We start from the raw sequence: 14,976 nt of genomic DNA, 5'->3' as shown, positions 1-14,976 counted from the left end.
TTGTCCTTGATTCCTCTTTGGCCATGCCAGAAGCTCAGGAGGGAATGCATACCGACAATCTTTTTCTGAACGTACCCACCCATTTGATGAGTGAAATTATTTTAGATCCTTTAAAGAAAAGGGACCAGATGGGTTTCTCTTAAACACTGCAATAAAAAGTTGAGGGAAAAGGATTGCCTCAGAGGCATGTGGCTGGCTCAGTTGGTAGAGCATGTGACTTTTTATCAGGGTTGTAAGTTCGAGTCCCATGTTGGGTGTAGAGATAACTTTAAAAAAAAAAAAAAGAATTGCCTCACTTTCCAGTTCTCCCCCCTGTACATCCTCCATTGCCCCTGCATCAGCGCCCTGTCTTTAGCCACAGCTTATGAAAGCATGTAGCAGAAGTTTCTATTCTAACATAGAATGCAGGGAAGTTAATCCTTTTATTTCTTAAGTATGAGCTCTAGTTGCCAATCTCAAGAAAAATAGATCCTACTGACAACTTCTAACACCAGGCTAAACTTATTTATTATAAAATTCTTTATAATTGCACTGTCTTTAGATTATAACTTGTGGATTCTACCATTCTGTATAACTAGTGACTGTCTTGAATGGCAGGGAATTTCCTCACATGGCTTGTAATTTTTGTGTATGTTTGAGCTCACCTGTAGTAGGAATTGTTTTACTAGACATCCTTTATCCTCTGGTCCTTAAGAGTTTTTTCCCAGTGTTTCTACCAGAGTCTTAGAAATCTTACATTCTACTCTCAGGTGTGATATAAACTTAGGTTTCAGCTTTTTGTGTGTGAATCCTTATTTTCCAACCCAAATCCAAAGGATTCTCAGCCTCCTTGCTAATTCCTTTTACTCCAGTGGGTAGGGATTTTAATAGCTCTTGTTTTCAGGATAGGTGACACACAACTTTATGCTTTTCCATCTCCCTGAAATGCGTGAGACCAGTGCCTCTCTTTTCATCCCAAGTTAGTGTTGAATATGCTAGCTTTTAGGTCATATATCCTGTTCTGATATTCCAGTATTTTGGTAAGCTTGGCCTCCCCACTTCTACCTGTGCTTAATTTCCCTCTTTGTTTCTGCTGCATAAGGACTTTCATATTTCATAGTACAGCCATGATCTCAAATATTTTCCTTTATAATTTATCTAGCATTTCAATACTACTGAAGGAGGGAGTGGAGGGATTATCACATCAGCTCAATTCACCATTTTGAATGGAAGTTTCCTTTATTGTTTGTAATCTCTTCAGAGCCAGTGTGAGTTCTGTGATTTCAGAGTAGTTTTAAGTTCCAAACTGTTAAGCTTAACAGTTATTCTAAGTGGCTTTTAGCCCTAATTCAGGCTGCAAGACTACATTTTATTTTGCAAAGGTGACCTGTAAAGCCAGTACATTCAGCCTCTCCAGCTGTGCCCTTCAGATACGTTGAGGACACAAGGGGCCATCCATCCTGATGGTTAAATCAGCAAGGTAGTTCATTACCTCAATCTGCACCAAAGTTAATAAGACACATTACCAATCACATCTCCTTATCTTCAAAGCTCTAAAGTACCCTCGGGTATTTAAGGAGATATTTATATTTTCCCACTGGGATCTCTGCCCAGAAGGAAGACAGCCTGTAGTCCAGCAGGAGCTGGAAATGACCCAGATTTAAGATTTCTAGCACCTTTTAAAACAAAATACTTAATTTCACTTTCTATATTAAACTGCCCACAAGATACCAAGCAAGTAGTATTGGGTGGCAAGGCAGGTTAAGACTGATACTTTTCATCAATCAGAGAGGGAATGTACCTCCTTCCATCATTTGCATGGATTATAAGCAAAGTGAAAATATGGGAAATCTGATAGAATGTTTGGTTTCTCTTGAAATAAAACTTCCTTCCTTGGCTTTATTTTTAATGGTATTAGGGGGTGGATAGTGGGATGTGGTGATTGCACTACTGTATTTATAGGTTTGCCCAATATTTCCAATCTCAAAGCTAATGGAAAATGACCATTTTTGTATTCTTATCCTCTAGCACATCTTCCTACTTTTTCCCAACATCTATAACCATAATCCAGAAATTTGCCTTGATTATTTCTTTGCTTAAAAATGTTTTATCACACACATATGAATATCTAAATAACATGTTGCTCAGTTTTGCTTGTTTGGGCATTGCAAACAAATCATAACAAATAACATTTAGTTTTCTAGGGCTTGCCCATTTTGCCCAACAGTTTTGTGTCTGAGACTCTTCCATGTTGTTCTGTGTGATGAAATTTCCATTTTTACTTCTATGTTCTCTGTTTAAATGTAATACAGTGTATTTATACATTCTCCTGTTAGCAGACACCAAGGCTGTTCTAAAAAATGTTGTTTATTACAAAAAGTGCTGAAATGAATACTCTCTTAACTGTCTTTGTCGTCTACACAAAGCAGTTCCTCTGAGGATGTGTACCTAACAGTGGAGTGGCTGAATTGTTGCCTATGTGAATATTCACCTTAGTGAGAATGACAAATTGTTTTCCAAAATGGTCATTCCAATTTACACACCCACTGGCAATAAATACAAAGTTTTGTTAATGCGTATCTTCTCTTACACTTGAAATTGTTAAACTTCTCACTTGTGTCAGTCAGTCAACATGGCATGCATATCACATTGCAATCTTGAGTTACATTCCCTTGATTACTAATAAGGATGAACATATTTTCATATGTTTATTGGGTACACATGTATCTTTTTCTTTGAAAAGCTGGTTCAGATTTTCCTTTCATTTTCTCTTGGGATATCTGTTCACCTTTCATTGATTTGTTGGCATTCGTTTCTTACTTACCTGTTAGAAATTTTGCAATTGTTTTCTTCAAGTTTGAGGCTGTTTTTCAATGTCTTTATGGTGCCTTTTGATGAATAGAAGGGTTTATTTCTAATGTAATCACATTTATTCATCTCTGTCTTATGGTTTTTTTTTTTTTTAACAAAATGTCTTATTTAAGATCTCCTTTTCCATACCCAAAGTGAAAGAATACTTTTTTATGTATTCTGGTTGCAATCCTAAAGTTTTACTTTTTTTATATACGAGTATGTTTGTTTATTACAGTCATCATTTTTTAATACATATCGCAAGCCATTTAAAAATAGTCATAGCCTTGAAATAGTTACTAGTCATATTCCTCTTAATATACCTGAAAGAAATAATTTGAAATAGGGAAGAATATCCATATCCCCTGATGATGCTCGCCTCAAATTTATAATAGCGAATAAAACTAAAAATAGTCTAACTACCCAAAAAGTGTTGATTGTTAAGAAAACAAAAGTATAGCCACTTTAATGAAATTTGAGATTTTCATTAAAAATGTCTTCTTTGTAATATGGAAAAATTGTATGGTGTAAGGTTTCAAGAGCACTATAACTAAATCTGTACTTTAATGTTAACTATCAAATTACTTACATGTGATAAAGTTTAAAGGAGGTCACAGAAAAGTGGTCATGGTTAATGTTTTGAGATGTTAGATTTGTATATGCATTTTTAGGTATTCTTTTATTTCTTTTATTTTCCATACTCTGTTGTTGATGAATCATTTTTCTATTTAGAAAAAGTAAATCACTGACCCTGTAATTAATTTCTGTAATAGAAGGTTTCCTTAATGATTAGTAATTATAAACATATTAGATGATCCGCATGACCAGGGTGAATGATGTGAAATAAACATGTTCTATTTTCAGAGTTTTACAAATGGAAATTCCAAAGTGTCAGGTCACTTTTGTATGAAATATTTCATCCGTGCTATGTATTTCTTTCTTAGGAAGTTTGGGCGTGCTGGCACGAATTATTGTCATACTTGGACAAGGCAAACAAGTGGCTAAACGAAGTAGAATTCAAACTTAAAACCACGGAAAATATTCCTAGTGGAGCTGAGGAAATCTCTGAGGTGCTGGATGTAAGTGGTGAATTAATCTAGACGATCATAATTGATATGCACTGGACGCCCAGTACCAAGTAGAAAGTACAGAGCATACTTGCTAATGCCTCCCCGCACCCCACACTGGCACTTTGGGTGAAGCTTTTGTGTCTTCTAGAAACCTTGAAGGTTTTAAAGAGGCTTTAAATAACCTCTTCCAAAGGACATCTGTCTTTTTCTGAATTATGAGGTTCTCTGTTGCCACTTTTCTTTACCGCGTCAATCTTCCACATCCAGACCTGCAAAGACAGTTTGAACGCACAGGCTTCCTCCTTTGCAGTAGAGCTAAATGGGACGATAATATAAATCGTTATTTCCAGTGTAAAAGCTACACTTACTGCATTGAGATATACTTTTATTATTTTTTGAGCCATACTTTTAAATTATTTAAAAGCATGAATTTGTACCTTACACAATGTTGTGAAGTATCAAATGGGCATGCTCTGATATTAGAAATATAGCCTTAAAATGTACTACGTTTTCTGTACTACAGAATCTTAGTACCCTCTCAAGTTTCATTTTGAAGACCTTTCAAAAGTAAAATTTAAAGGAATTTGCATGTATAAACTTTGATTTGTGTGAACTTCGAACAATAATTTATGTTCTGTCCATCTTATTGTACTTTTGGTTACCCTTCATATATAATGAATATGTAGTTTAGCTGTGTGGTTTTATATAGGCCCATTTGCAATGCAGTCCCTGTGTAAATATGCTAAAGTGAGGTACATAAATTAAGATGGGAAGAAAATTGGAAAAAATGATTCCTTAGATAGCATTGAGACTCTGGAATGTTAGAACAGAAACCTAAACATCATATATCCAACTTACTGCTTTCCTCAAGAGACTTGTAGAACCTGAAGAAGGATCGGAGAACAATGAGAGTGGTCAGAAATGGACCCTAATGTTGGTCCTGCCCTCTTCAGAGGTGTGAACTGATGAAGCATTCCTTGTGAATCAGCCATGTGATGCATCTTCCAAAACAGAGGCAGCACACACAGTGCCTTAGTTGAAGAAGCATGGTGGCCAGAGCAAGGGGTGTGATGATGCAGTTATCCTATTAAATTATCAGATGGAAGGACTTCATCCTTATCTTTCTTGCCTTTCAGTCCAAAGATGGCTGCTCCACCTAAAAGCTGTGTGTGTGTGAAAAGTATGAAGGGCAAAGGGATTTTTTTTCTAAACGTTACAACTTTTTTTTTTCTTTTTTTAATTTGGGAAGGGAAACTGCTCTTGAATTTCTACCTGTGTATATTGTCAGAATCATGTCAGTTAGCCATCACTAGCTATAAAAGACGTTGAGAAATTGAGTATTTTGTCTTTCCAGGTGTAAAAGTAGAGGACATCACAGAAGAAGGTGGTTGTGCATAAGTTTTAAGTCCCCCAGCCCACAGTCCTGCCACAAGCCCATGAAGATATACCTGCGAAAGCATCCTATGTTTTAACAACAATGGTCTTTGATGTTTGATTATCCCAATTACGTATTGCTTGAAATTGCTTTTAACTTAATGATCTGTAAATAAGAAGATACTAAGCATTTTGTGTTAATTCAATATATTTAGAGAAAGAAGGGAAATAGTTATTATTGCAAATGTGTTTCAGTCACTTGAAAATTTGATGCAACATTCAGAGGATAACCCGAATCAGATTCGCATATTGGCACAGACCCTAACAGATGGTGGAGTCATGGATGAACTGATCAATGAGGAACTTGAGACGTTTAATTCTCGTTGGAGAGAACTACATGAAGAGGTATGACGAGAAGAGTGAAAAATCTTTTCAAATGGTTTCCATCTCTGATAAAATGAAGAGTACTTTCAATATTAGCTCAGCTTCCAGGTTTAAGAAATTGTCACGTGCTAAACATGAGTAAATTATTTACATGCACCCTTTAGTATTTTATCTTACAGACACATTATAAAGTATGGGTTTTAACAGGAAACTGAAACGTGCCAAATATAGTAATGTGCTCAAGTTCACAAACAGACAAGTTAGTCTAGTGTTCTACATCAGATCTTAACTGACCACAGAATTCTTTTCCCTTCCCAAGGTTACCCAGCATGTGTAGGTACCCCTGTCCCTTTCTCCCTCTCCCCTGACCTTCCTCCCTCTCTGCCCACCTTTCTCAATGCATGCACACACATGTTATTGTCATGTGTGATGGGTTAGTAGTGCGTGTGATCCTATTACTACTCTAGAAATAGTTAATTCTTCCCAAGTACTATTAAAGAGTTTTAACTTATACATAACAGAGGAATTTTCATACTTAAAATTGATGGTGTGTGTTTTTTTTTAATTTTTAAATCAAAATTAGGAGAAAATAACCTATTACTCCCAATCAAATAGTGTTTTGTGTACACTCTCCTAAATCAAGAATGGATTGTCAACAAGAAAAACGTAGGTCATAATGAAGTTTAGTTTTATATCCACTTACTAAGTATGTCTATAACATGTGAGACCATGTTCTAAGGTTAAGTAATAATTCGGGAAAATTCTTCTCCTTCATTACTTATAGACACTGAGTAGTTACACAAAAAGTCACTGATTTCTTAGTGTGTTCGGGACATTAAAACAAACAGTATCCTTATAAGATGCAAAAAGGTGTGTTTAAAAGTTAATCACAGAGGGTTAGAGAACCCAGAAAAAGGGTGCACACCTGTGTGGGTCGGCATTGGAAGGCGTTTGGCGTACCTTTCCTAGAGAAAATTCACTGTAAATGACCTTTTAAAAGTAGAGTAGGAGATTGCCAAATGGGCAAGTGTAAGAGGGTGATTCCAGATGGGTAGACATACACGTTCAAACACTTGGAAATATGAGGGGGGTTATATATGCACATCTGCAAAACGTTTGGTTTTGTTGGAGCATAAGGTACAGGTGGAGGAGCGTCTGAAGGCAGTATTGAACAAGTAGGCAGGAGCAGGGCTCTGTTGAGAAACAGAGATCTCTGCTTCTCAAACAGTCTGGTCTATAACCATGCACTCAGGAAACAACTGAAGGGTTTAAAATGTAAGGGGGAAGGAGAAGAGAGGTGCCTCATTCAGATCACATTACCCCCACAGAGGCTATGGAGGGTACGTGGTATAAGAGATAGGGGGATGGCAGGTAGTGAGACCAAGGAACTAGTGATATTTTTAGCTCAGTTGAAGGCAAGGGCAGTAGTGACAGGTACAGTGAAAATGAAACATCTAGAAGACCATCTAGGTTTCTGAGTCAGGTGACTGGGTATCTGTTATTTTTCATAAACAAGATGGAGAAAATAAGAAAAAAGAAAGCAAGTTTGGAGGTGAAAAATCACATGTTACTTTTTATCTCCATTCATCCTGAAGTGCCTGCTTCAGTTTGATACCAACTAAAAGCAATCCCTGAGTCAAGGACTTGGGCGCTGGTAGTCAGTTTGGAAGATAATACCAAGAAGGACAAGTGAGGGAGTGTGGGGGAATGGTGGAATGAAAGCTTGGAAGGTTGATGAAGGGTACTTTTATCAGTGAGTTTCCACTGTGAGTGACAGGGTAGTCCAACTGGGAGCTTTATGGAAATCATGTAGAACACCAGTGCTCCAGAACATGCTCAGAACTGTCCCCCTGAGCTCATGGAAATTCGAGTGTTTATTCACCAATTTCCCTCTCTTTTTGTTGGAGGATTGCCCTCAGGTGCTTAAAATCCCAGCACTTCTGGGCTGTTGAGGGCAGTCAAAGTATGAAGCGTGTGTGCTTACAGGGGGAATGTTATAGTGCTAGCAGAAACTGGCCACCGTAGCTTCCAGTGAGCTCAGAGCCATTGAGGGTAAGGGGTTATGTGGTAGGGTATCGACGAAGTTGACTGTAGTACCGACAAGGTGTCTAGGTGGGGATATTCTGTAAGTCAGTAAAAGAGAGATCCATCCACACGTCTGGAGTTAGAGTGGTCCACACTAGTTTTACAGATGTAGGATTTACCAGGCCACGTGCTAGTTAAAACTGTAAAGTTCATGGCATCACCCCAGGTAAGCCAAAAGAAAATGAATCACAGACAGTATTTAGGCATTATACATAAAATTAAGGGTTAGGAAATGGTGTTGACAAAGGCAACGAGAATGAACGGTCATGGAGGTATAAGGAGGCTCAAGTTGAAAGCAGGGTGCTTAAGAGGTTCCAGTTTATTAAGACAAGGCATGAAAAAATTGTCAAATACAATAGAGGGGCCTGGTAAGGTGAAGACACAATTGGGCAAAAAGGACATAACTTATGACATTTACCACACTTCTGATGGAGTTTCCCTGAGGACAGTGAGAACAGTGCCGGGGCATTACAGAAGACATTGGGGAAGAGGAGGGGGAAGGCAAGTTTGCACCATTGGCTGCAGAGGGAAAGAAAGATCCTAAGGGGGATGGTATCCCCCTAAGCTAGGATCCTATGTTAGGAAAGTATGCAGGAAACCTTTGGTTATTTCAGTGAGGGAGAAGTTTGATCACGTTTGTAAATTGGAAAGAAGTCTGGAATAGGAGAACCCCCAGATCTCACAGAGGGGTAGGTGACGGTGGGGCAGATGAGTGTGAAAGTCGCTTGCAGGGATCTTCTGAATGGTTTTGAATCCTGCCACTTTCTTTCTTGAGTAGTTTAGTCAGCCTTTATCTGTATCGGTACAAAGGGTTGGAAAGGGGATTCCAAACAGTCCCTTGGCCTTTCACCCTTGTTGCTCTGTTACTGGACGTGAATAAGAGGAGTTACTCATAGGTGGTAACTAATTCAAAGTTCATTTAAATTTTGAGTTTGATGCAGAGTTGGAATGTGCTTTTATTTATATTTGAATGTTAGTGTCAAGTCACAAATCGTGTTTCAAGCAAAAAAATCAAAAGTCATGTTGTGAAAACGAACCCTGGCTAAGCTGTGAAAAGGCCCAAATTGTAATCATTAACAGTATGCAGTCTATCTATTCTATCCTTAGGGGCAGATCATTCTCTGACCCGACCTTGGCATCAGGCTCATTTATGTAATATTCTTGCATATCTTGAGTAACAGAAAAATGACTTCTGTTTGACCTGTATCGCAAAGGTCTTTGGTGCAGAACCAGGCATTTTCCCCAAATGAATAAAAATTCACCTCAGAAACAAACCTTGATTGAACACCTACTCTGCTGTATCCAAACTGAGTTGTTAAATCACTGAATATTGAATCACAAAAACTTCAGTTGCGCTAGTCCCTTTCTCGGTATTAGGGTTAGACAGGTCACAGAAACAACACAGTAACTTGAATGGGGAAGGTTTAATACAAGTAACTATAAACTATCTTCTGGGAATTAATTTTTAAGAGAAAATAGAAGACAACTCAAAAAGAATACCCTAAGGTGGATGCATAGTACCCAAGGAAGGAACTGATGAGGAAAGCGAGGAGCTCTACACAAGGCTGGGATTCAAACCTGTTTGGCAGGAGTGTGACTCCAGCCCATGAGATGGCAAAGAAATTGTCTGGGCTGACCCCACCAGAGCTAATTCATAGTCAGTGGGCTGAAGCCTGTGTCAACAGAATCCTGGAGTGCCGTGCGGATAAAATTCACGGGGAAGTAGCCTGTGGGGGATGCCCTTGAATTGCTGGGAGGCCGGAGGGTGTGCCTGTCGTGCTTGCTAGGAAGCTACCTGTGGCCAATGCTATTGAACTTAGGGAAACCAGCTTGGACGCCAGGAAGCTGCCTATGGATTTGCCACCCATGATGAACCTGCTACTGGGGCACGTGCAGAGCTTGTCAGAAGGCATCAGTAGAGGGTAATGCTGAAATTTCTGGGAGGGAGAGTTGGGAACAGAGGAGTTAAGCTTCGCTAGGTATCCTATGGGTCAACACAGAGCCACGGAAGCGAAAGAGAAGTGAAACAGAAAAGTCTTTACTTCCCCCAGTGTTACTCCAGTGCCCTCTATTGACAAAGTTTAGCATCATTCCAGTTGGCAAAAGAGAAACACTCTAGTATCACAACCAATTGTTTAGAGGCAGTGAGTTGATAACTGGCACATCCCTGTATAACTCATCAGCTATGTGACCTTGGCTAATTTTTTCAAGTTTCCATTTTCTCGTCTCTGATAACATCGCCTGTTTCATAGGGATCTCCTGAGCAAAATACAAAATACTGTGTGGAAAGTGCTTACTATAGCGCTAAGAGCATAGTATGTATTCAATAAATGAATGCCGTTTTATTTTTACTAGGTTGTTTGCTATAGTACCTATCCTCAAAGCAATGTGTGTGGATTTTTTTGTGTTTGTGTGTATGTGTGTGCATCCCACCAAGGTCAGGAGTAAACAAAGAAATACATATATTCCAATATGAAAAACAGTGAAATGCACATACTTCCATTGCTTAGATAAATGCAGAACACTGATAAAAGGATTTTTTATCATACCCTAAGTCTTAAAATTGGAAAGTCTTTACTTATGCCCCAATAGTCTATCAGGCATAATGTTGTAAAAATAAGTAATTTGAAATTAACTTAAAACCGGTATCGGTCCTGGCTATGCTAATATGAGATATCTAACCAATAATAACCTGAGAGTAATTTGTCAGTCAGAAAAAGGCAAGTTTGGTGCTTTAGAAAAAAAAAACATATGTTGGAGATAATATTCTTCTCAAATTCCTTTGTGCTAGTCTTTAATCTGCTGTGCCTTTAAAGACATGATGTTGAGTTAAAATGATGGGTAGTGACAGAGTTTTCCTCTTTCTCAGAGTATAAGCTGGGTTCTTTGGGCATTTCCAAACTACTTAGGTAATAGAGAAATACCTAATAATTTATTAGTTAAATTAATCATTTGGGTGTTCCCACTGAATATTTAGTTGAGAAGACTAATGTTTGGTTCAGTGTAGAAAGAACCTTGGGATAAATTATCCAAGGGGCTGAGGAGATAAAATGATTACAGTAATAGTTTTTAAATTGATTTCTTATATTTTCCAAAACCATCTATACAGTGTGTTGGATTGTTATAGTGAAAAATTCTAAATTTAAGCCATAATTTTCTTGTTTTTGTTGTTGTTGTTGTTGGCTAAAGAAAAATGGTTTTTCCATTAATAAACAAAGTGCCCTTTGAAGATGAGCCTTAGCCCATTTCCTTCTCAATTAAATGCCCCAGTCAGAGGTTTGTGGATTTTTTTATATTGCCCACCTAATGTTTCTTATAGCTGCAATTATGCAGAGCAAAGGAAACATTCAGTTGCCTGTTAAATCAATCAAACAGCCAGAGTTTTTATTGCCTATGAATATTTAAGAGATATGCTAGATCCCGTTCCTAATTTGAGAGTGTGAGTTTGCATTCAGATAAGTAATAAATTATTTCCATTCCTTGAAAAGGCATCATTCACTCTTCATAATCATATGGCACTAAATTTTCTACTCGTAGTAATGATTTGGAAGATGGTTAACAAGCCAAGAAACAGCTCCAAAAATCAGACCAAATCATCTGATTTTTACAACTTATTACAGACTAACGGAGCTACAGAAGATTTGTTAGTGATACAGCAAAATACATAATAAGAGCAATAATAGTCTAATGGTTACAAAGGACCAGTCACTGCTCTAAGTGTTCAGCATGCATTTTTTCATTTGTTGGCGCAATAGCCATATGTTTTAAGGTCCTGTACAACCTCTTGTATAGAAATGGAAATGGTATCAGAGGCCACGGAGATAGTAAGAGGCTATCAAGCATTTAGACCCAAGTCTCTTTGCACTTGGAGCCTGGGCACATGACCATTTGACCGTAGTACCTCCAGTCACAATGATCTTTTCCTTATATTAACAGTAAAAGCTGCCTGTGAGAAGTGAATATTGCAGTTCACTGGTTTGCCAATTTCTAAGGAAAGCTTATAGCATGAGCTTAAAAGTATTAGGGATGACTAAAAGAAATCATCTTAGAGTCCTAAATCTTAAAATCACACACTTAGAAGTCGAAAGTCTTCGCCACTTCTCTTGATTAGCCATTGTTTCATCCTTCTTGTGAATAATTAACAGCCCAGCTTCTGTCCCTTTCAAAGTCATCTGTAAATGCTTTCACCTGGCATTAAATAACAGAGTAAAAGAGAAGAGCGAAATCTGAATTCGTTAATTCTGCTTTAATAGTAATTTTAATGATAAGCAGCTTGGGGGACCAATTAATTGTCCCAGGCAATTTTGACTTTCAATTGTTCACTCACTGTCACATCTACATTAGCACAGATAGACCTGAATAGACACATACTGATTGAAGAAAAACTGTAAAGCAGTCCAGAAAAATAACTGACAGTGTATCAGTCATGAGGCCGACATTTTTATTGGAAAGCCATTTGTCTAATGCTTTATGATTTTTCAATGTTTACTTATTAGAAAATATCAACCTATGATAATAGTAATAGCTAATATTTATTGAGTGTTTTTTCATGTCATTCTTTGTGCTAAGCAATGATAAACAGTATAAAACTTAATTCCCACATTAGTTTTATGAGGTAGATTTGATCAGCTTACTTCACAGATGTTGAAATGAAGCGAACTTCCGTTTCCATGGATGAAGCAGACGAAGTATTCTAAAATGCCTTCTGCAAGACATCAAGATACTGGGAAATTTCCAATAAATACACTTTCACATGTTTTTTTTTTTTTTTTTTCTCCTGCAAGGAAGGATAAGTTTGCCTTTACGGGAGAGGGAAAAAAAAATAGATGAAACTGAAGCCAGAGAAGTTAGGCAACTATGAGGACTGACCGTAGCGTTACCCTGGTGTTAAAAACTAGCAACCCATATTTTTGGCAAGCTGGGGCAAAATTCTCTTTGTTAGAAGAGAAAGATGAGTTTCAGGCTCAAGCCACACTGGGGAGCTGAAAAGAGAACCTATACAAGCCTGCTTAAAATTGCTCAGTAAATATTATCTATTACGTCTTCAGTGAAATGATGGGCAGGGGTATTCTGTCTTGTGGCACAAGGTAACAATATAAAAATAGATCCATTTCTCTTCCTACTGAGTCTAGAAGTTATAATAAAAATAGTTATATTCATCTCATCTTAAAATTTGTAAATGTGTGCCTGTTCCTGTGACGATCTGTTATTTCAGGGTGTATTATCAATAAGGGTCAAGGAATTGCCCAAACAAGAGACTAAGTGGCTCTAGGTTGGTAGCACCCTAGCACTAGTCAGGCGCAAATCCAAATCTTTTAGAAAGAAAATTGCCCTTAGTATTCCTACAGATTAAATTTGGTGAAATTGGAGCTCACAATAAAAATAACGCACAAGCAAGGGGCGCCCTGGTGGCTCAGTCAGTTAAGCGTCCCGCTTCGGCTAAGGTCATGATCTTGTAGTTTGTGAGTTCCAGCCCCGCGTCACGCTCTGTGCTGACAGCTGGGAGCTTGGAGCCTGCTTTGGATTCTGTGTCTCCCTCTCTCCGCTCCTCCCCTTCTCAAGATCTCTCTCAAAAATAAAAAACAAACAACAAAAACAAGCAAAAATACCCCCCAAGACTTCACGAGGCAAAATCATTGCATAGAACACAGAGCTAATTTAGACCACATCCTCTATAATGTCACATATTAGAATTACCAGATTATTAGTACTAAAGAAGCAGATAAAATGTGTAAGGTATAAATGATATTAGTATTAAATACATGAAAAAATTGACAAGATTTGAAAAGATCAAAATAAAACTCCTGAAATTAAAATTAACATGCTAAAACTTAATAAGGATATGTCTAACATTTTTTAAACAGTTGAAGAAAAATTAAGAGGAAATTGAAAAATAATATACAGAGTTTAGAACCAAAAATTAAGGAGGTAGAAAATATGAACAGGAAGACAAAATATCTTTGGGGGCAGATGATGAACATTTAACTTATGTCTAATGGGAGATTCTGAAGAAGAGAATAAAATAATGAATGGATTTGGCAGAATATGTGAAGCATGTTGAAGAAAAATTTCCAGAGCCAGTGACTAAATCCACTTAACCAGAAGGCACAATGTACGACAGGCAGAATAAATAGAAATCTACTCTTAGACATATCACCTTGAAACTGCAGAATTCCAAAGACAAATTATGTATTAACAACCAGAGAGGTAAGACAGATCACCTATGAAGGAATGAATCTTAGACTGACATTAGACATTTTTTATTGAAGTATAATTGGCATATAACATAAATTTCAGGAATATATCATAATGACTTTATATTATATACCCTGTGATGAGCACATATCTTGTTACCATCCATTACCATGCAAACTTACTTTTTTTTCTTGTGATGCAAACTTTTAGGATTTTTTCTCTTAGAAACTTTCACAAATGCACCACAATATTACTGACTGTAGTCAACATGTATATTATAACCTCCTGACTTATTTATTTTATAACTGCAGGTTTGTAGCTCTTGAACTCCCTTTGCCCACTTTGGTCACCCCCACCTTGCCTCTCCTCTGGCAACCACTTTTATGTTCCATGTATCTATGAGTTTTGTTTTGTTGTATTTCATTTTTTTTTTAGATTCTACATGTAAGTGAAATCACATGATATTTGTGTTTCTCTGTGTGACTTACTTCACTTAGTGTAATATAGACCCATGGTCCATCTATATTGTTGCAAATGGCAAGATTTCATTCTTTTTAAAAATTTTTTAATGTTTACTAGCTTTTGAAAGAGAGAGAGAGAGAGAAGGAGAGAGGGCGGTGGGTGGAGCGGGGAGGGAGAGTGACTGAGCCAGGTAAGGGCAGAGAGAGAGGAATACAGAATCCAAAGCAGGCTCCGTACATTCAGCGCAATGCCCGACATGGGACTCAAACCCACAAACTGTGAGATCATGACCTGAGCTGAAATTGGGTGCTCAACTGACTCAGTCACCTGGGCACGCCTAGATTTCATTTCTTTTTTATGGCTGAGTAGTATTCCATTATCTGTCCGTCTGTCTGTCTCAGTCAAATTCCATTATGAATTAGATCACATTTTCTTCCATTCTTCCATCATTGGGCACTTAAATTGTTTCCATATCTTGGATATTATAAATAATACTGCAGTGAACATAGAGGTGCGTATATCTTTTTGAATTTGTGTTTTCATTTTCTTTGGTTAAATACCCAGAGTTGGATTTGCC

The 14,976-nt window shown here is 37.6% G+C and overlaps 1 protein-coding gene across 13 annotated transcripts in view; it reads left to right on the top strand.

Moving 5' to 3' along the window:
• Positions 1 to 14,976, top strand: part of DMD (dystrophin) — a 2,022,811-nt gene that overhangs the window by 746,181 nt on the left and 1,261,654 nt on the right. For all 13 annotated transcript variants that reach the window (XM_047843142.1, XM_047843144.1, XM_047843153.1 and 10 more), the window contains 2 exons: positions 3,774 to 3,908; positions 5,529 to 5,678. In XM_047843142.1, coding sequence (XP_047699098.1) covers positions 3,774 to 3,908; positions 5,529 to 5,678 — 285 coding nt within the window. The remainder of the gene's footprint in view (positions 1 to 3,773; positions 3,909 to 5,528; positions 5,679 to 14,976) is intronic.

The sequence above is a fragment of the Prionailurus viverrinus genome, chromosome X, assembly GCF_022837055.1.
Source record: "Prionailurus viverrinus isolate Anna chromosome X, UM_Priviv_1.0, whole genome shotgun sequence".
Classification (NCBI taxonomy): Eukaryota; Metazoa; Chordata; class Mammalia; order Carnivora; family Felidae; genus Prionailurus; species Prionailurus viverrinus.
The sequence above is the reverse complement of the archived record's forward strand: the minus strand, read 5'-3'. Positions and strand labels throughout refer to the sequence as shown.